Source organism: Eschrichtius robustus, chromosome 3, assembly GCF_028021215.1.
Source record: "Eschrichtius robustus isolate mEscRob2 chromosome 3, mEscRob2.pri, whole genome shotgun sequence".
Taxonomy (NCBI): Eukaryota; Metazoa; Chordata; class Mammalia; order Artiodactyla; family Eschrichtiidae; genus Eschrichtius; species Eschrichtius robustus.
The window spans coordinates 418,319-440,449 of NC_090826.1; the positions used below are offsets into that span (position 1 = coordinate 418,319).

The 22,131-nt window shown below is 53.2% G+C and overlaps 1 protein-coding gene across 3 annotated transcripts; it reads right to left on the minus strand.

The window, feature by feature from the left end:
- Positions 1 to 13,469: 13,469 nt before the first annotated feature.
- Positions 13,470 to 14,410, minus strand: HES4 (hes family bHLH transcription factor 4). 3 transcript variants are annotated; one of them, XM_068537668.1, is made up of 4 exons: positions 14,303 to 14,410; positions 14,120 to 14,215; positions 13,944 to 14,031; positions 13,470 to 13,855 (listed from the first exon to the last, which is right to left on the minus strand). In XM_068537668.1, exons 1-4 carry the CDS (start codon positions 14,408 to 14,410, stop codon positions 13,470 to 13,472), a joined length of 678 nt encoding a protein of 225 aa, XP_068393769.1. The 3 variants fall into 3 exon arrangements, with proteins under 3 accessions (XP_068393769.1, XP_068393770.1, XP_068393768.1); XM_068537669.1 differs by lacking the exon at positions 14,120 to 14,215; XM_068537667.1 differs by having other exon boundaries at positions 14,120 to 14,410.
- Between the last annotated feature and the right edge of the window lie 7,721 nt (positions 14,411 to 22,131).

The window sequence follows — 22,131 nt, forward strand, 5'->3', positions numbered from 1 at the left end:
AATTTGCATTTCCTTAATGACTAAAGCTGAGCATCTTTTCCTGTGTTTAAATGCATCCAAGAAATTCCCTGGTGGTCTAGTGGTTAGGACCTGGCGCTTTCACTGCCGAGGGCCTGGGTTTGATCCCTGGTTGGGGAACTGAGATCCCACAAGCTGCGTGGCAAAAACATTTTTAAAATAAATAAATAAATAAATGCATCCATATATCTTCTTCCATGAAATGACTGATCGAATCTTCTGCCCATTTTCTTCATTGGGTTATTTGTTTTCTTATTGTTGAGTCTTAAGAGTTCTTTATATATTCTTTACATAAGTTCTTCATCAGTTACGTGATATGAAATTATTTCCTTCTAGTCTGTGGCTCATCTTTTCATTTTCTGAACAATATCTTTTGAAGAGCAGAAGTTCTTAATTTTGATGAATTCCAATTTATCCATTTTTTATCCATTTTTCTCTCATGGATTGTTCTTTTGGTTGTATCTAAGAAATCTTCGCCTAACCAAAGATCACAAAGATTTTCTAAATTTTCTCCAAGAAGTTTTTTTTTAGTTTTAGGTTTTGCATTTAGGTCTATGATCCATTTTGAGTTAATTTGTGTATATGGTGTAAAGATATGGCTCCAGATTATTTTATTTGTGTATGGATATCCAATAGTACCTATACCATTTGTTGAAAAGACTCTCCCCTTTCTCCACTGAATTGTCTTAGCACCTCTGTTGAAAGTCAGCTGACCATATAGGTATGGGTGGCTCTGTTTCTAGGATTCTAGGTTGATAGTTTTTACTTTCAGTAAAGATGTAGTTCCACTGTCTCCTCACATGCATTGTTTCCAACAAGAAATCAGCCATCATTTACCCTTGTTCCTCCGTATATATCATGTCTTTTTTTCCATAGAGGCTCTTAAAACCTTCTCTTTACTGCTGTTTTTACAGGGAAGGGGTTAACAGTTTTATTGATATATAATTTACACCCCATGCAATTCACCCGTTTAAATTAAATAGTTTTTAGTATAGTCAGAGTTGTGCAACCATCAATATAAACAAATTTAGAACATTTTCATCACCCCACAAGGATACCCCATACCCCCATATGTAGTCATTCCCCATTTCCCTGGACCTCCACCCCAGCTGTGGGCAACCACTAATCTACTTTATACCAATTTGCCTATCGTGGACATTTCATGTAAATGGACTCACACAGTATGTGGCCGTTTGTGTCTGGCTTCTTTCACCCGGCATAATCTTTTCAAGGTTCATCCATGTCGTAGCATGTATCAGTACTTCATTCCTTTCTGTTGCCAAAGAATGTTCCATTGTATGGATATAGCACATTTTATGTGTGTGTAGGTATGTAAGATATGTAAATAATAAGATATGTAAGATATGTAAATAAATTGTATGTATGTATGTATTATTATTTATTTATTTATTTATCTTTTTGGCCATGCCGAGCAGCATGTGGGATTTTAGTTCTCCAACCAGGGTTTGAACCCACATCCCCTGCAGTGAAAGCATGGTGTCTTATCCACTGAACTGCCACGGAAGTTCCCTAGCACATTTTTAAATGTATCCATTCATCAGTTGATAGACATTTGGGTTATTTCCACTTCTTGGCTATTATGAATAATGCTGCTGTGAACATTTATGCACACATTTTTGTGTAGACATGTTTTCATTTCTCTTGAGTATGTACCCAGGAGTGGAATTGCTGGGTCATATGGTAATTCTACATTTAACCTTTTGAGGAACTTCCAAACAGTTTTCTAAAGTGGCTGCACCATTTTGCATTCCTATGAACAATGTATAAGTGTTCCAATTTCTCCACAAGCTCACCAATACTTGTTACCATCTGTCTTTTTAATTATAGCTACCCTAGTGGGTATGAAGTGGTATCTCATTGTGGTTTGATTTAAATTTCCCTGGTGGTTGATGATGTCAGGCATCTTTTTGTGTGTTTATTGGCCATTTATATATCTTTGGAGAAATGTCTATTAAGATTTTTCTCCAATTTTTTAGTTGGGTTGTCTTATTATTGAGTTGAGAGAGTTATTTATATATTTTAAATACAAACCTCTTGTCAGTATGTTTTGCAAATATTTTCTCCCATTCTATGTGTCTTTCACTTTTTCTTTTTTTTTTTAAACAATCCAGTTTTTTTTTTTTAATTTATTTTAATTTATTTATTTTTGGCTGCATTGGGTCTTCGTTGCTGTGTGCGGGCTTTCTCTAGTTATGGCAAGCGGGGGTTGCTCAGCAGTTGTGGCTCACGGGCTTAGCTGCTCCACAGCATGTGGGATCTTCCCGGACCAGTGCTCGAACCTTCGTCCCCTGCATTGGCAGGTGGATTCTTAACCACTGCGCCACCAGGGAAGTCCCTCACTTTTTCGATAATCTCCTTTGAAGCCAAAAGTTTTTAATTTTTATGAAGTCCAATTTATCTTTTTTTTTTTTTTATCTTTAGTCACTTTTGCTTTTGGAAACATATCCAAGAAGGCTTCGTCTTCTGGACCTGACTTCAGGTCCTTCCTGACCCAAGGTCATGAAGAATTACTCCTGTATTTTCTTCTAAGTGTTTTATAGTTTTAGCTCTTACATTTATGTATATCATCCATTTTTAGTTAATTTTTCTGTATGGTGTGAGGAAGGGGTTCAACTATATTCTTTTGCATATGGATATTCAGATGTCCCAGCACAATTTGTTGAAGAAACTGTTCTTTCTTCTACTGGATTGTCTTGGCATCCTTGTTGAAAACCAAGTGACTAAAAGTGAAGGCTTATTTCTGAACTCTGAATTCTATTCCATCAATCAATGTGTTCAACCTCATGCTGGTACCACCCTGTCTTGATTATTGTAGCTTTGTAGTAACTTTTGGAATCAGGAAGTTTGAGTCCTCCAACTTTGTTCTTTTTCAAGATTGTTTTGGATATTATGGGTCCCTTGGATTTCCATATGAATTTTAGGAGCAGCTTGTCAATTTCTGCAAACATGTTAACTGGAACTTTGAAGAGATTGTGTTGAATCTATAGATCAATTTGGGAAGTACTGTCACCTTAACAATGTTAAATCTTCCAATCCATGAATGTGGAATATCTTTCCATTTATTTAGGTCTTCTTTAATTTCTTTCAACAATATTGTATAGTTTTCAAAGTATAAGTTTTGCACTTCTTTTATTAAATTTATTCATAAATGTTTTAGTCTTTTTGATGTTATTATAAATTGAATCGATTTCTTATTTCATTTTCAGATTGTTTGTTGAAAACGTATAGAAATATAACTGATTTTAAAATATTGATCTTGTACCCTGCAACCTTGCTTAATTCATTCATTAGTTCTAACAGCTTTTCTTAGTGCATTCCATGGAATTTTCTACATATAAGATCATGTCATTTGAACATAGATAGTTTTACTTCTTTTTTCCAATATGGATGTATTTTATTTCATTTTCTTGCCTAGTTGGCCTGGCTAGAACTTCCCACACCTTTTGTTTTTTGTTTGTTTTGGTTTTGGTTTTGTTTTGGCAGTTCTATAATTTTACTGGACAATCAGCAGATAGTTCTCATCCACATTAACTGCCTGTAGATTTTTGAAAGTGGTGACAGGTACACAGGTAACCAATGTATAGAGCTTGTTTGGTGAATCTTCATCTTCATTATGCCCACACCTCTGACTAGAAGTTGTGAGAGCAGAAATCATTGTTTTATTGCTGTGTTTTAGCAATTTGATTATGATGTTACTTGATGCAATTTTCTTCAAACTTCTTGTGCTTGGGACTTCCCTGGTGGTGCAGTGGTTAAGACTCTGCGCTCCCAATGCAGGGTGCCTGGGTTCGATCCCTGGGAACTAGATCCCACATGCATGCCGCAACTAAGAGTTCGCATGCCACAACTAAGGAGCCAGCGAGCTGCAACTAAGGAGCTTACAAGCCGCAACTAAGGAGCCCACCTGCTGCAACTAAGAGCCGGGGCAACCAAATAAATATAAATAAATAAATAAATAAATAAACTTCTTGTGCTTGAGTTTCCTTGAGCTTCTTGGATCTGTGGGTTTATCATTTATGTCAAGATTGTAAAACTTCCAGTCATTATTTCTTCAAATGTTTCTCACCTTCCCCCCTCCTCTGAGATGCTAATTACATGTATGTCAGGCCCTTGACGTTGACCACAGCTCACTAATGCTCTTTTCTTTCCCCAGCCCCCACTTTTTAAATCTCTGTTTTATTTTCAATAGTTTTTATTTTTATGTTTGCAGTTTACTAATAGTTTTCTCTTCAATGTCTAATCTCTAGTCTGCATTACTCCCACCCAATGTATTTCTTACATCAGACATCATAATTTTCCAAAAGTTCAATTGAGGTTTTTGTACCTTCAATGTCTCCAAGACATTCAGTCTTTCCTCTAGCTTCTCAGTCATGTGAAGTGCAGCTATAACAACTGTTTTAATGTCCTTGTCTATCATCTGTGACATTTCTAGGGTGCCTTCAATTGATTGAACTTTCTCATTATGGGTCAGATTTTCCTGCTCCTCTGCATGCCTGGTAAATTTTTACTGGATGCCAGACATTGTGAATTTTAATGTGTTGGGTGCTGGATATTTTTATACTACTATAAACATTCTTGAGCTCTGTTCTGGGTGCGGCTGTTATTTGGAAGCAGTTTGATCCTTTCAGGTCTTGTTTGTAAACTTTGTTGGGCAGGCCTAGAACAGTGTCTAACCTATGGACAAGACCCTGCTGGGCACTCTGCCACCTGCCCTGTAGTTATGGGGTTTCCATTCTGGCTAGTGGAGACTGGAACTGTGTCTGGCCCTGTGTGAACTCAGGGGTTGCCATCTAATTCTTTGGGTGGTCCTTTCCCTGGCCTGGAGGAGTTTCCGCACAAGGACATTCTAATCAGGTTTGAGGGGGAACCCCTGCAGCTCTCTGGAGCTCTGTCTCTGGCACCACCTCTCTTCCTTCTGACACCCTGTCCTATGAACTCCAGCTACATTGGTCCCCCAGGACTGTCAGCTCCTCCTCCTTAACTCAGGGAGTCTGCCTGGCTTCCTGCCCTGCACCGTGGCCTGGAAACTGTCTCCAAGCAGTCAGCTGGGGCAGTGTAGGGCTCACTTCATTTCTTTTCCACTTCTCAGGGACCGCTTTTTTTTTTTTTTTTAAAGAGCTGGGCTTTTTTTTTTTTTTTTTTTTAATTTATTTATTTTTGGCTGTGTTTGGTCTTTGTTTCTGCGCGCGGGCTTTCTCCAGTTGCGGCGAGTGGGGGCTACTCTTCGTTGAGGTGCGCAGGCTTCTCATTGCAGTGGCTTCTCTTGTTGCGGAGCATGGGCTCTAGGCACGCAGGCTTCAGTAGTTGTGGCACGCGGGTTCAGCAGTTGTGGTTCGCGGGCTCTAGAGCGCAGACTCAGTAGTTGTGGCGCACGGGCTTAGTTGCTCCGTAGCATGTGGGATCTTCCCAGACCAGGGCTCGAACCCGTGTCCCCTGCATTGGCAGGCGGATTCTTAACCACTGCGCCACCAGGGAAGCCCAGGGAGCACTCTTTTTCATGGTCTGCAGTTTCATATATTTTAACCAGTTTTTTAATTGTTTTAGGCAGAAGGGTAAATCTGGTCCCTGCTACTCAGTCTTGGCTGGAAGCAGTCATAATGCAGATTATTTATTTTATTTAATCCTCTCAACCACCTAGCTCCACAGGCAGGTACTATTACTAATCCCGTCTTACATCTGAGATTTTGTGACACACAGTGACAACATGCAAGGTCACAGTGACAACAGAGGTAGGGTTCAGTCCTGGGCTGTGTCAGGCGCATCCCTGAACCACTGGTGGGGAGCTCGAGGCTGTCCTGCACAGGCGCCCCGTGTGGAATGTGGGGGCAGGGCGTGGACCTGCAGGTACTCCAAACACAGAGCAGAATGAGGAGGCCTGAGTCTCTGTGGGGAGGGCCCTGGCCGGCTCTGAGGGGCCTCTGTGTCCGACTCGATTTATTGACTGTGTGTCCTGACCATGAGGTGGTGGGTCTCTGGCTCTGTGCGTTTGTTCTCCTCAGTTACCTGCCCAGGTGGAGACTAGTTCTAGTGGGCTGGTTACTGAGAGCCCAGAGGCAGGTGTGCTCCAGGAACAAGTGGTAACTGTCTCCCTTTCCCCTTCCCTCCTCCTGACTTCCCTCAAGGCCACATCACTGCTCCAGTGACGCAGCTGAGAAACCTGCAGCAGCGTCACAGCTGCACCGGTCACAGCTGCGGGCCCTGTCAGCACAGCCACTGAGCTCTAGGCACCCTTTGGGGCTGGGACACTTGATGAAATAAAATTTATATTTTGGGAATTCCCTGGCAGTCCAGTGGTGAGACTCAGCACTCTCACTGCTGGGGCCCGGGTTCGATCCCTGATCGGGGAACTAAGATCCTGCAAGCCCTGCAGCACGGCCAAAAAGAAAACAACTTATATTTTAAGGCAGGACAAGAGAAAATTAAACATAAGATTCTCTCCGTGTGTTTGTTGGCGCCTCCTCCCTCCCTGACCCACCACGTGCATCTGCATCACACGCGAGCCGGAGCTCCGCCAAGGTGGGGCGCCTGCTCCACCGGAAATATCCATTTTTTTCTTCTGATGCCAGCAATGTAACTTCTTAAAGAATAGAGTCCCTGGGCTTCCCTGGTGGCTCAGTGGTTAAGAACCTGCCTGCCAATGCACGGGACACGGGTTCGAGCCCTGGTCTGGGAAGATCCCACATGCCGTGGAGCAACTGAGCCCGTGCGCCACAACTACTGAGCCCATGTGCCACAACTACTGAAGCCTGCGTGCCTAGAGTCTGTGCTCCACAACAAGAGAAGCCACCGCAATGAGAAGCCCGCACACCGCAACGAAGAGTAGTAGCCCCTGCTCGCCGCAACTAGAGAAAGCCCGAGCACAGCAACGAAGACCCAATGCAGCCAAAAATAAATCTTAAAAAAAATCATCTAAAAAAAAAAAAAAAGAATAGAGTTCTTTCCCAATTCTGGAGGGGGTCATGGTGACTTGCTGCTCCTTTGTGGGTGTTTACCTGGACTATGTATCCTTAGTGACCTTTATGTAAAATATCAGTAGGTCATTTTGATGTGAGAGCCTTTGTCTCAAAAACATATATGGGGCTTCCCTGGTGGCGCAGTGGTTGAGCATCTGCCTGCCAATGCAGGGGACACGGGTTCGAGCCCTGGTCTGGGAAGATCCCACATGCCGCGGAGCAACTGGGCCCGTGAGCCACAACTACTGAGCCTGCGCGTTTGGAGCTTGTGTTCCGCAACAAGAGAGGCCGCGATAGTGAGAGGCCCGCGCACCGTGATGAAGAGTGGCCCCTGCTCGCCGCCACTAGAGAAAGCCCTCACGCGGAAACGAAGACGCAACACAGCCAAACATAAAAATAAATTAATTAATTAATTAAAAAAAAAAAAAAAAAAACGTATATGAGGGGAGTTCCTTGGTGACCTAGTGGTTAGGATTCCAAGCTTTCACTGCCATGGCCCGGGTTCAATCCCTGATCAGGGAATTGAGACCCCACAAGCTGTGCAGCATGGCCAAAAAAAAAAAAAAAGCAGTGTATGACTATGCGTTCTACTTGTAACAGGCGCAACAGTTCTCGGGGTTTTCTGAGAATCTGCTTCCCAGGTTAGAGTCCTCAGTTTGGCTCCAATAAAATTCCCTTTTTTCCTTCTTACCTTGATAGTTAATTGAATTTTCGTTGACACGTTACAGGCATCATTCCATTTACTCTACACACGCTCCCGAGCTCCACGCTGGGGTGGCCCAGACCTTCCCCAGGATTCTGGGCTCAGGCTGGGACTCTTCCCCACCCAGGAAGAAGCTGCCTTTACCACACAAGTCAAATCTGTGCAGCAGGGAGGGGCCCTGTGAACAAGGAGCATCAGCCCAGGCACCCGAAACCTTAGTTTCTGTCCCCACGAGGGGGCAGGCGTTTGTCCCAGCGAGTTCTGGAAAGTCAGCCGCTACCTCCAGCCTCCATTCTGCTCGGTAACACCAAGCCCAGGCGTCCTGGTCAGCCCGGCTGCTGCAACAGGACAAATCAATAATAGGAATGTATTCATCAGTCTTCCCTGGTGGCGCAGTGGTTGAGAATACGCCTGCCAGTGCAGAGGACACGGGTTCGAGCCCTGGTCCGGGAAGCTCCCACATGCCGCGGAGCAACGAAGCCCGTGCGCCACAACTACTGAGCCTGCGCTCTAGAGCCCGCGAGCCACAACTACTGAAGCCCACATGCCTAGAGCCCGTGCTCTGCAACGAGAGAAGCCACGACAATGAGAAGCCCACGCACCGCAACGAAGAGTAGCCCCCGCTCGCAGCAACTAGAGAAAGCCCACACACGCAGCAACGAAGACCCAACGCAGCCCAAAATAAAAACAAATAAATAAATAAATTTATTTTTTAAAAAAGAAAGAAATGTATTCATCATGGACCCAGAGGCTGGTACCAGCACGGGCGGGTTCCCATGAGGACCTCTTCCAGGCGCAAAGCCTGCCTTCCGGCTGTGCCTTCACATGGCCGATAGGGTAGGCGAAAGCTCTCCCGTCTCGTCCCTCTGTAAAGGCACTAATCCCATTCCATGACCCCATCCCCTCCCAGAGGCCCCTCTTAAGGCCACCACCTTGGGGGGTAGGTTTCAACATATGAATTAGCAGGGAAGGCGGGGGGCGGTGAGGGTTGTGGACACATTTAGTCCATTGGACCTGGTCTCTGCTCTGGAAAAGTCCGACCAAAGATTGCAGACTCCAAGTGGGCAGACCGGTCAGCTCAGTCCTGGGATGTTACCCTCACCTCTTAATTCAACAAAGCAAACTCCTAGGGACACGGAGAGAAGAAAGTCCCATGTACACACAGCCAGATGATGCCCTGTCCCACCTGGCATTTCGTCCAGAGCCAGCCTCCTGATCCAGGTAGAGGAAGAAGCTTGGCCAGGTCCTGCCTAACACTTTTCTGACCTTAGGTTGGCAGGGAAAGCCCAAGCCCAGGGCCCCACAGGCCTGGGGCCTTGAGAGGCCATGAAAAGGGAGGGCCAGGAGCTGGGGGTGCTCCGGCTGGAGCCCGGCCAGCCCCCGGCCCCTGGATGTGCGTTTATGGCCCAGGCCGTGGTCAGCTCATATGCTGGGGGGTGGGCGTAGGGGCCAGGAGAGGACAGAGTTGCCTCCCCACACCCAGAGCTGCTGAGCCCTACCCCACTGTGCTAGACAAGGCAAGGGGTGCTGGGGGGACCATGGGTGAGGGGAAGGGTGCAGCTGGGGAAGCCCTCCTCCCCACCAGCCTCTGGCCCACTCGTGGGTAAGGATGGGAAGGCAGGAAGTGGGCCCCCACCTCCCCACACAGACATGGGGATTCCTTCTCTGAAGTGGGAGCCCAAAGCCACCAGATGGGTGTCAGGGTCAGGCAGTCCACCAGGAAGAGACACCTTTGAAGCAGCAGCAGCCAGTTGCTTCTTGGTCATCATAGATACCAGGCTGCAAAAAGGGCTGACATGCCCATTGAGGGCAGGTCAGCGTGGCCCTGGGGCAGGTTGGGTTCTGTGGGTCTCAGCACAGAGAATCTCCCACACCTCTCCTTGTTTGAAGTCTGGGGCCCATGAATCCCCAACGCCATGCCCTGTCAGTTATCAGAACAGAAATGGCCCCCTGCCCTGCCCAGAAGCCACAGGGATGGGCCTTGGCTTCCCTGCACCCCCAGCTGGAGCTCACAGGGAAGCGACTTCCAGGCAGACATCAGGCCAACCCACTCCGCTCCTCACCACAGCTTCAACGGCTGTTTCTGGGTCCCACCCCGCCTGACCTCTTCCACAGCCCCATCAAGTGGGCACATGGTGGTGGCCCTGGGTGGCGGTGGGCACATTAGTTGTTTATTGTTATTGTTATTTATATTTATTTTAATTTTACATAAAACATTATTATTTATAGCTGCATGACAAATTAACCTACAATTCAGCAGTTTAAAACAACAGACATTTATTATCTCGCACAGTTTCTGAGGGATAGGAGTCGAGGAGCCGCTCAGCTGGGTGGTTCTGGCTCTCAGACTCTCAAGGTTGCCCTTGAGATGTCAGCAGTGGCTGGGGTCTCATCTGAAGGCTCGACAGGGCTGGAGGATCTGCTTCTAAACACCACACTCTGTTGGCCTCTCCATAGCAAAGAACAGCTGGCCTCCCTCAGAGTGGAGAATGTGAGAGACAAAGAGGTAGGCCAGGATGCCCCTGCAACCTCATCTTCTACAGGACCTTACTGGTCACGCAGGTCAACCTCAGCACATTTACAAGGCTGAATACCAGGTGGGGGCTCTTGGGGGCCTCCTGGGAGGCCATCAACCCCAGGGTCTCTTTCCTTGCCCAAGGGTGCATCCTAGGATGGGTATGGTCCCCAGGGCTCCATGGAGCAGAGAGTAGCCGGGCACAGCTGCAGAACCCTCTGGGCTCAGCTTCTTCCTCGGGAAAAGGGAGCAGGTCCTGGAGCCAGGGCATGCCAGTGCGTGCCAGGGGAGGGGAAGAGGCTGCTGGGGCCTAGAGATACTCGGGCAACCAGAGGAGTTCTGGTGGGGGAGCTAAGCCCTCACCTCTCACAAGCCAGGGCTCCAAGCAGCCCCAGGCCCTGCCCCACCCCAAATTCCCAAGTGACTGGTTTCATGGGCCTGGCCAGGCCGACTTCTGTCACCATGAGGACTAATTCTTTCTCCAGATTTCAAACACCTATGACTTGCTGTCATTGTCTGGTCCCCAAGCCCTGACCCCACAGGCAAGACAGAGGGGCCCAGCATCACAGGGCTCCACAGGGCTGAGACACCCACAGAGGCAGGCAGATCACCTGACCTTGCACATGAACTCAGCAAACATTTATTGACCCTTGGTCCCTGCCAGGAACTGGGCTGGAAAGAGGCCACAGATGAATGAGGCCCCACCCGCCAGTGGAGGAGAAATGATCAGTTGGCCACACCCTCCCCGCAGGAGGAGGAAGTTCTGATCCCTCCCACACACACACCCCCTCCCCCCACCGGCAAGACACAGCCACCGAAGAAGATGCTTCCTCTATTATTGTCTGCAATACAAAGGGAAGGTCTGCAAGACAAAAGCCAAGCCAAAGGGGTGGAGGGACACAGAGGAATTACCCAGAGCCCCTCTGAGGCATGGGAGGGGGCAGGAAATGGGCGGAAGAGAGGGGAGGGTGGGAGGAGGAAGAGCCCCTGCTTTGAGGGGGAGACCCCAGCCCAGCTCTCCGGGGCTGGGGCAGGTGTCCAGGCTGAGCGGGGAGAGGGGTGTGGGCTCCTCCCACAGACAAGGATACTGCTGAGGGGCAGCCTGGAGAGGGGAGCCAGCCTCGGCCCGGCTGTGCTTCCTCACACGCCCCTAATCTAATCAAGGGCGACACCCTCTGCCAACCTCCGGGCTCCTCTTTCATCCAAGCTAATTAACGAGGTCTGTATGGCCTGAGCCCGACCTGAGCGTCTTCCTGTTCCAAGCAGGTGCTGGGGACAGGAGCGAGTGACACAGACACGGCCCTGGCCTCCAGAGCCCTCGGGGTCTGGGGTGGCTGCCTCAGGTGAGAAAGTGGGGAGAGAACGGGGCGGGGGGGGGTGAGTACAAAGGGATAGAGACGGGAGGAGCTTGCCTGTCTGAGGGTCAGTGTGGTTCGCTCAGAGCCTGAGGTCCCTGGAGGGCTAACAGGGCGCTCGGCGCAAAGATCCCTTTGGCAATAGCGTCTTGAGAACAGATGACCAGGAACAGGAAGTAAGGAAGTAAGGGAGGGGGCAAGGCCCAGGGACGGAGGTGGGGGGGGGGGGCGGTCTGGTCTGGCGCTGTCACCACCCTCTCCCTGGAGAAGGGAGAGTGTGATGACCCAAGTTCCAGGTGACCTTCCCGGGCAGCCCTTCTCTCTCTGGCCACCAGGTGGGGCGCTCCCCCTACCCACGGACCCACCCACCCAGCTTCATATCCCAAAGCCGCCGGCCCTCCCCTCCTGCACTGAGGCCCTCCCCGAGCAGTTCCCCTCCCCCAACCAAGCTGAACTTTGGTTTCTGAAATGGACCCTCTACAATTCTCCTGCTGGGAGGGCCTCCCAGGCTGGTTAGCAGCAACTCCCCCACAGTCCTGCTGGTGACCCAGCTCTCCCAGCCTCCCCAGGGCCTGTGTGCAGAGGGTGCGGCACCTGCCCTGCATGGCTGCAACTGTCCAGGACCACTGGCCTGGGCCCTGGACACTCAGGGAGATGGACCAGGCAGCTAGAGGTCGGGGAGGAACTGGCTTGGTGGGACGTGGCAGGCCCTGCCGGTGAGCACGGCTGAGTCCAGGAGGGCAGGTGAACCTTGCACACGACAGGGACACGGGAGCTGACGGGCCACTGGGGGAGGGGCAGGCCAGCCCCGGCAGTGATTCACTCTCCTCCCCCGTGATGGTCCCTGGCCAGGCAAGCGGCCGGCAACCATCAGATGAACTTGGCTGTGGTTGGGACACAGATCTTGCCTCAGCCTCAGGAGGGCTCAGGATGAGACACCGCAGTCCCAGCTGCGTGCCTTGGACCACCCCCTCACCGCACCTGGAGCACAGCCCCAGCAGCAGCCGGGGGAGGCCTGGGACCACAGGACAGCGACTCCCGGAGTGGGGAGGGGGGGCGACGCCCAACGCCACCTAGGATCGCTGTATTGTAGGGTGAACACACAGCCGGTGCTCACGACGGTTGCATAGGCCGGACCAATGCCAGTTCCTTCGTACTGTAGGGGGACCTCCCCTCTCAGGGCAGGATGGGGCACACAGCAGGGCTGCACTCTGGCAGGAGAAGAACCCCAGCACTAAGTGCCCTTTGTCGGGCTGGCCCCCGTTCCCTGCCCCTGGGACTCAGATGCCCTCTCCTGCTGGCACCCCTCTCCTGGGCAGACACTGGCCTGGGGCAGGCTCGACGCACGGGCGGGCACAGGCAGCTTGGTGCTGAGCCACAAGAAGGCAGGAGGTGGAACAGGCCAGAACCGAAGCTTCAGGGACAGTCAGCCCTCACCACAGCTCAGCACCAAGACAACAGTGTGAAAATACATGTGTCCACCTTCCAGGGTCCTCGAGAGTGAGAGTGGGGGAAGAACATGCCCAGTGACGCTGCACGACTGCTTCCCAGCACTGGGAGACGTTCTGGAAAACGTGATGACTGCCACCGTCCTGCCTGAGCCTCCCGAGGGACCTCTCACACACACCCTCCTCCCCACTTCAAGGCGGGTCGCGGCTCCAGCGCAGTGAGATACAGGCAAACGCAAGGCCGGCCGAACCTGCGCGCCGGGCACCTGCGGGCCCAGGTGGGAGCAGAACCCCCGCGGCCCGCCCTGCCCGCTCGCGCGAGGACGTCAGCCGACCCCGCTGCTGGGCCTCTGCCGGACTGGACCCTTCACGAAGACGGCAAAACAAAACTCCCGACGCGGTCTCTGGAAATAAATATTTTCTGGCACAGTCTCAGCGGGTTCTGAGGCCTCGACCTCACCGCAGCCACGGCCTCCAGGGTGCGCCCCGGCCCTGAGCCGCGGCCCCGGGGGCGGCGAGGGGCGCCCCCGTCCGGCCCGGCAGGAAGGGCGGCGCCAAGACCGCCCCGGAGCGCGGCAAGGGGCAGGGGCCGTCGAAGGCCGGCGGTGGCGGGCGGCCCGCGTAGACCGCGGGCGCCAGAACTTCGGCGGCGGGGGCCGGTGGAAGCGGGCGGCGCGAGGGCCCCAGCCGGGCCAGGCAGGTCGCCAGATGGCCGAGCAGGCGGGACCGCACGTCGGCCGGGACGCCCTCGCAGCCGGCCAGGAAGCGATTCACCTCGGCCAGACACTCGTGGAAGCCGGCGCGGTACTTGCCCAGGACTGCCGGGTCGGCGCGGAGGGCGGCTGCGGGAGTGGCAGGGGACAGGCGGTCGGGGCCCGCGGCGGCGGCGGCTCCGGCCCCAGGCCCCTCGCCGCCGCCGCCCGCGCTCACCTGTCACCTGCACGCGCCGCAGGCTCTGCAGGTGCTTCACGGTCAGCTCCAGGATGTCCGCCTTCTCCAGCTTCGAGCGGCGGGAGCTCTGGGGGCGGGGCCGGTGTGGGCGGCTGGCAGCCCGGGAGCGCCCGGATTCCAGGCTCCCCGATCTCGCCCTCCCACCCCCGACTCACCTCTTTCCTGAGGGCGTCCAGGAGGAGGCTCCGGAGCTGAGCGAGGCTCTCGTTGATGCGCGCGCGGCGCCGCTTCTCCATGACGGGCTTGGAGGACTGCGGGGCCGGCAGCGGCTGAGTCCCGCGGGCGTCAGCTCCCCTCTCCCCCCCGCTCCTGCCAACCGCGTCCGGCCGGGTCCCCACCTTCCGGTGCTCGGCCGCGCTCCGGGGCTGGTCCGGGGTCCGGCGGGCACCGGCCGGCGCTCCCGCCCGCGGCGAGGCCCTCAGCTTCCCCGGGGTGTCGGCAGGCATGGTGCGCCCCCCGCGCCGCCCGGGGCCGAGGGCGGGCCGGACGCACGGCTTCCGGAGCCCTTCTCCCGCGGGTTCCAGGCTCCGGGACCGAGCCCGCATAGCCCGCCGCCTGGCTATTTAAGGAAGCGCCGCCGCGGGGCGTGTGAATCCGGCTCCGCGTTCTTTCCCACACTCGCGCCAGCCAATGAGCCGCCGGCGCCGGGCAGCCCGCCCCCGGCCGCAGCCCCCGCCGGCTGTCAGTCACGCGTCCGCTCCCGGCCCACCGACCCCGCGGGCGACAAAGGCGAGCTGGGGCACCCCGCCCGCGCCCGCCTCTGGCCACGACGGGCCGAGGCGGGAAAGTCGCCGCGCCCGCTCCCCCGTTCCGAGCGGTGTGCCGGGAGGGGACCTCTCCGGGAGGGCGGAGGCGCGAGGCTCACCTTCAGGGCGAGCGGGGGCCGCGGGAAATCTGAAAGGAAAATTCGCGAGGGGGACCGGGTGAGGCGCCCCCGAGGAGCCGGCGAGCCTCGGCCCGCGCGCCTCTGCTCTCCGCGGACCCAGCCGGGCCCTCGGGCCTCCGCGCGGCCTGCGAATCTGACCCCCGCCGGCTGCAGCACCTGCACGAGGCCCCTGACACGGTGGACGTGGAACACCAGCCGCTGGGCAGGAGAGAGGCTGGCTGGCCAAGGTCGTAGACAGGCAGAGTGGCATCACGGGACCAGTGAAGGTGATGCCACAAGGCGGGCGGAGTGACGTCATCAGTCAGGCAGGATGACGTCATGGAACAGAATGTCAGGCCGTCACTGGGCAGGCTGGTGATGTCTCAGGGTTAAGGTAGATGATGACACAAGCCAAATGGGGTAATGTCATGGTCGCTGGTGATGTCACTCTCTTCCAGATTACCCAACAGTGAGCCAAGCACTAGCAAAGTAGGGCTCACAAAAAATGAGGGACGGGCTTCCCTGGTGGCACCGTGGTTGGGAATCCGCCTGCCAATGCAGGGGACATGGGTTCGAGCCCTGGTCCGGGAGGATCCCACATGCCACGGAGCAGCGAAGCCCGTGCGCCACAACTACTGAGCCTGTGCTCTGGAGCCCGTGCTCCGCAAAAAGGGGAGCCACCGCAGTGAGCAACCCGTGCACCACAAAGAGGGGTGGGCCCTGCTCACCGCAACTAGAGAAAGCCCGTGTGCAACAACGAAGGCCCAACACAGCCAAAAATAAATAAATAAATAAATTTATTTTTAAAAAAATGAGGGACACCTGTTAAAATTTTGTTTGTTATTTCAAAGAGGCATTGTGGGGAAAAAAGAGGGCTAAGCTTATTTTCGCGTTTGATGTTTTCGTTCTGAATTCCCTTGCGCCGGCAGTCTGGTGTTTTGAGTACTGAGGGTTCCAGGCCACTGTGGCCTGGCGGCCGTCTTGTCGGCATCCCACAGATGTCTCCTGAGGCCCACGGTAGACCCGGCCTGCCCTTGGGGCTGAGGAAGCGTCTCCCGGGCTCTAATCCGACGCGGGGGGCGACGGCAAACAAGCAAAATTATGTCGCAGTTGCCAGAGACAGAAAGAAATGGGTAGGTTGCTGGGGGAGAGGAAACCCCTCTTTCGACTGGGTGGTCTGGACGGCTTCTTTGCGGTGGGTTCCAGGAAAGAAGGCAGATCTGCAAGGCCCGGGGAGGAAGTGGCATTCCCAGGGTGGAAAGGGACCACAGGGCCCGAGGGAGGAGGGGCAGGGGCAGGTGGGCGCGGGGCCTGGGAGAGTCGTGCTGGGCTTTTCGGAGCAGCGGAGTGGGCCGACTGGCAGCTCCGAAGGGTCACCTCGGTGCTAGGCCTACCCAGTGGGTGGGGTCGCCGGCTGGCCCCTTACCCAACACCAGTTCCCGGGGTCCCAGCCCAGGGTCCCGGTGCAGACGCCTTTTCTCCTTTCTGAGGCCAACCTAGTCTGGCCCTAGCCTCGCCCTCTGGAACCCCCCCATCCCACCCCCGGCGCGAAACCGACCTCTCAGCGGTCTGCGGGGGCGCCCGGGGTGGGGCGGGAGGCGGCTACACTGGGTGTGTCTGTGGGCTGTCACCCCCGAGGCCAGGCCGCTCTCTCCCCTCCCCGGCCCCAGAGGCGCAGCCCCAGAGGAGCGTGCGGGGCTGGGAGCGCTGGGAAGCCGCGGGCATCGGGCAGGAGCAGGCGGTGGGGACCCATCCAGCGCAGAAAGCCCTGGGAGCGCTGACTGCCCCGGCGCCGCCGGGGTGGCTGGGACCAGCCCTGCGGTGGATGAGGCCGCGGGAGTCGCGGAGTCCCCACCCCGCCCCCACCCCCGCCGGCGGGCTGCACGCAGGAGAGAAAGCCCCCGAGTGCCCCGCTGGGAAGCGTCGGCGGAACCCCAGGCCGGCAGGCGGGGCGCTGGGACGCGGTCTGGGTGGGCTCAGCCCCCCACCCCCAGGAGACCACACAGGCAGGGGGTTCAGACCACAAGGAGAGGCTCGAGGAGCCATGTTTGACCATTCTTTACCTGCTAGCGGTTAGACGCGTTCGCTTACGCTCCGGTACCTGTTCCCTCACCTGTAAAATGGGCTATCTTTTCATTTATCCCTGGGTTGTTGGGAAGATAAATGAGCTCCTATTCGGAAAACACCCAGCACAAGTCAGCTTCAGTTGGTACTGCCCGGGGGAAGGAAGCAGATGCAGGCAGGGAGGAGCCACCTGGACTCAGCTCGGCCACGTGCCCCTCTGCACCCTCTGCCCTCTGAGACGCCCCCTCCCCACCCAGGGTCTCCAGGGGCCTGTGTCTTGGCCTCCCAGCCCCAGCCCCAGCAAGGAGCCTTCACTAGCCCAGAGCAAAGTGAGTTTCCCTGGGGTTGTCACCCACACCGTCTGTGTGGTCGTGTCTCTGGGCCCTCGTACCTCTGGCCGTTCCCCTACCCTGCCTTTTACATCTGGGCTTGATCTCTGGTAGGGCCGCCGGGTCTCCTGGGGGTCGTAGGGGCTCCCTTGCTCTGAGCAGGGAGGGAGAGTCCTGGGCTGCAGTTGGGAAATAGTGCTGAGGACTATTGATGTGGAATATTGCATTTTCCAAAGATGGCTACAACAATATCTCCCACTCCAAATACCCTTATGGTGCACCTTGGTGAGATTTTGTGATGACATCGACCAGCAAAGACAGGGGCAGGGGTGAGATGTGAATTCTGAGGCTGGACCTTAAAAATGCCACACACGTTCACCTTGCTGTCTTGGGAAACCCGCTCTTGGAACCCGTTTGCCCCTCTGTGAGGAAGCCCAAACTGGCCCCATGGAGAAGCCCCAAGGAGAGGCCCCATGGAGGGGCCTTGTATAAGTATTGAGCCAGGAGCCCAGAAATCTCAGCTGCTGGACAGGTGATCCCAGCCTACTTCAGAGCCCCCGCCTCACGCCTTCCCAGCTGCTCCTGGGTGCTTTGTTCCAATTCTTGATTCACAGAATACGACAGTTGTTACTGTGACCTTTGGGGGTCATTTGTTACACAACAGTAGTAACTGGAATAACTAAGATGGCCCAAGCCCTGGATCTGGCCCTCCCCCCTCCCCCACCCCCACCCCACTCCCCATCTTGTTCCTTCCTTTCTCTGGCAGGAAGAGAGGCACAGGAGCTTGGAGCCCTGGCTGTCCATCTGACGAGTTTGAGTTGATTTTTGCAAGCCATCAAAGGCCAACTATCTGTCCTCCTAGATCCAGGCTTGAGTGGGCCAAGCCCCAGTTGGCTGGTGGTCCCAGAGACATCTCCAGGGCCCACTGTTGGCCACCGAGTATGGGGAGCAGGGGGCTGAGGCAGGAAAGTCAGTGGGGGAGTCTGTGTGGAAAGACAGGTGTATTTTCCAGGCCAGACACTGGGCTCCAGCCTTGGGTTGGGGGGGGGGGGGGATGGTCCTCTGGCTACCATGACAGCGTTCCACACAACATCATTCAGACAGTGTCCCTTGGGGGTCTGCCACGTGCGATCTGTGAACACGTCCCTCCCAACCTCCAGCATGGGGGTGGCACCTGCATTCCCACTCTGCCCCTCAGCATTCCACAGGCATACGAGCCCCAGAACATCAGAGACATCATAGACCACCCCCTCCGGCACCCCCTACCCTCCTGCTCCCTCCTCTTCTGCCAAGAGGCAGCGGCCTGTGGACTCAGGCAGCCAGGACCAGAGTTGCCAAGTAACCAGGCTAGACCCGTTGCAGGTCCTCTCCCGCAGCATGGGAGCTGGTCGCTGGGATGATAAAGTGGCGGAGGCCAGGGCTGGAGGAATGCAGCCTTCAGGCTAGAGATGAGGGAAGCAGATACCCAGGACCCAGGCAGAGGCCGGGAGCACCAGGGTGCCGACAGTGAGGCTTGAGGTTCAAGGGCAGTCCCCACCCCTGTGACAGAGGGGGCGTCTTCCACCCTTGCAGGTCACGAGACCGACATACCTTCCCTCGGCCGCCTGATGCCAGGTGGTGGGAGCGTCCTCCCAACACCTGACGCGTGACGGTACCTTCCCCGTGATCTGGGCACTGTCAACATCTTCCTCCTGAATTGGGCGTTGACACCTCTCCACGTTTGGGGAGCCATGTCCCCCAGCTTCTGGGTGGTGACAGAATCTCCTTCCAGCCCCTATCTGCCTGGCACGCTGCCTCCCTGTGGGCTCCCGTGGGCGCTGCTTTTCTCTCCACTCTCCTTGGGCCACCGCTCCTGGGGAGAGGTGGGCTTCCCTGTCCTTCCTGCTTGGCGCGTCCAGACCGGTTTCTTCTTCACCAAAAAAGCCCCAGCTTTGAAACCTCACCTTATTAACAGACCACCCCTTGCTTAACAGACCACACAGACTACAGTCGACCGCAACCGTGGGGTCGACCCCGCCCTTCCTGAAGGGTTTACTCCTGGTTCCCTGTCACTTTCTCCAGACACTCCTGTCACAGTTCTTGGTGATTTCAATATCCACACGGATGATCCTCCAACCTTCTGGACTTCCTCGCCTCCATGGCGTGTCCTGGGGTAACGTCAATAACTAAGCTCCGGATCCCAGGTGCTGGCTGTTGACTGTAGCTCTCAGTTTCCCACCCACCCTGGAGGCCCCACCCACCGGAAGCCCAGCCCACAGGGGGGCCCAGGTCGGGGCTGGAGCCTGAGGTGGGAGGTCCAGCGCCCTTCGGCTGCTGTTCTAACAGCGTCGCCTGCGGTCCTGCCTCCTCCCTCCACATCCCCAGCCCTTTCTCTCAGGTCCTGTCTCCCGCCCGCCGTGACTCAGCAGGGCCCCAGCTTCTTCTCGTGCCTTTCAGTCTTCTGGTACTTGGGGAACAAGTCTTCACACTAACTTTTCTGTCCAGACAGCTGGAGAGGTCTCTGCCTGGTGAGGGAGTCTGACTGAGGCTCCAGCCTCCTCTGCATCTGACCCTCTGAGAGTTCTCAGACCAACATTCTGCCATCATCCTTGACCCTTGGAGTCCACTCCCAATGCTGCCCCATCAGGTCCTACAGCAGCTCTGTCTCCCTGATGTATCCAAACACCCACTTCTGACCTCTTGCTCTTTCACCACCGGCTGCAAGCCACCACCACCTTTGGCCTGGATTTTTGCAGAAGCTCTTTGCCATGGCAAGGAGGCCAGTGTTGGAGCCAAGCACTTGGTGGGGGGAGGCGGGCAGGAGAGGAGATGAGAGGGCCAGCAGAGTGGCCAGACGAAGCCTAAGCTCCTCTGGTCACTCCGAGGGTGATGGGAAGCCACGGGAAAGAAGGTTGTGTGTAGGTCACTCGGCTAATGGGCCAACAACAAATTATGGGGGGCAGAATAGAAGCACGACCACTGGGATGTATCCGCAGTAGCCTGGGCAAGAGGTGATTGTGCCCTGGACCAGGGTGCACAGGTGTACGTGGTGAGAACTGCGAACTTCTTGGGAGGGTTTTTTGTTGTTACTGCTGCTGTTAGATCATTGAAGAGCTTAAAAATAAAAGCGTGTGTTAAACATGATATAGATACTGTCTTAAAGGTTTAAGGAAGTTTAAGTTAGTTTGTAAATGAAACCAAATATTAACCAAAGAACCCTTTATAAGTGGCTGTTGTAATTTCATAAATAGGATATTCAGGCAGGTTTGTGACTAGAACTTATATATTTTGTGGTCATGTTATTAGGTGCATACGAAGTTAAAATCTTTTTTTTTACCAATGAACTCAACCTTTTATTGCTATACAACCTTCTGTATCTAATAATGCTTTGACTTTAAGATTTCTTTGTTAATCTGTTAATAAAATTGTTAATGTAGCCACATGGGCTTCCTTTTAGTTAACATTTACCTGGTAGGTTTATTTTCATCCTTTTACTTTCAGTTTCCCATATCCTTATATTTCAGATGATTCATGTCTTCTGTAAGCCACATAAAATCAGATTATTTTTAACAGGGCTGACAACCCTGGTCATTTAGTCACCCTGGATTTCAGACCTCTGCTCTGTAGAACTGTGAGGGAATAAATTTCTGTTGTTTTAAGCCACCAGTTTGTGGTGATTTAAAAGCCACCAAGACACGGAGACACGTGCTTCCAGGTGCTATCACTTTGCCTGCCTAAAGCCTTTGTGTTTAGTTCCTCTTGTCAAAAGCAGGTGACATTCAATGAAGTAACTAAAAGAAAATAAAGATTCTATTACTGTATGTCAGTATTAAGAAATCAGGAGACATATATGCCATGTTTTTGTTTTCTCTTTTTAAATTTTTAAAATTTTTTAATTTTTAATTTCTTTTTAAAAAATTTTAAATTGTTGTATCTTTGTGCCATGTTTAATAATGGTCATCTGGGGACTTCCCTGGCGGTCCAGTGGTTAAGACTCCTGGCTCCCAATGCAGGGGACATGGGTCCAATCCCTGGTCAGGAAACTAAGATCCCACATGCTACACAGCATGGCCAAAAACAGAAACAAAAACAAAATAATGGTCATCTGAAGGAGATGGAGAGATTTTCACATTCTGTATTCTTTGTTATGTTTCTGGTTTTCTTTTTATAATACTAATATTATTTATGCAAGGAATGAGTCAAGATAGAAACTTAAAATAATATAAAGAAACAATTTTTTAAACTGTTTTGTGCATGTTAACAACTTTGGTGCCATATGAGATTATTTTGGGGGAGGGGAGGTGGAATGATCAATTCATATGCAAAACAATTTGTTTTTTCCATTCTTTTACTTATTTATTTAAAAATTTATTTATTTGATTTTTAATGTATTTAAAAGTATTTATTTTTAAGTATTTATTTTTATTTTATTTATTTACTTACTTATTTATTTTTGCTGTGCCATGCAGCATGTGAGTTTTTTTGTTTTTTTTTTTAAGTATTTGTTTATTTATTTATTTATGGCTGTGTTGGGTCTTTGTTTCTGTGCGAGGGCTTTCTCTAGTTGTGGCAAGCGGGAGCCACCCTTCATCGCGGTGCGCGGGCCTCTCACTATCGCGGCCTCTCTTGTTGCGGAGCACAGGCTCCAGACGCGCAGGCTCAGTAGTTGTGGCTCACGGGCCTAGTTGCTCCGCGGCATGTGGGATCTTCCCAGACCAGGGCTCGAACCCGTGTCCCCTGCATTGGCAGGCAGATTCTCAACGACTGTGCCACCAGGGAAGCCCAGCATGTGAGATCTTAATTCTCTGACCAGGGGTTGAATCCATTCCCCCTGCAGTGGAAGCCTGAAGTACTAACCAGTGGACCTCCAGGGAATTCCCTAAGTATTTATTTTTACTTTTAGCTAACATATGGCTGTGATGTGCTGTTT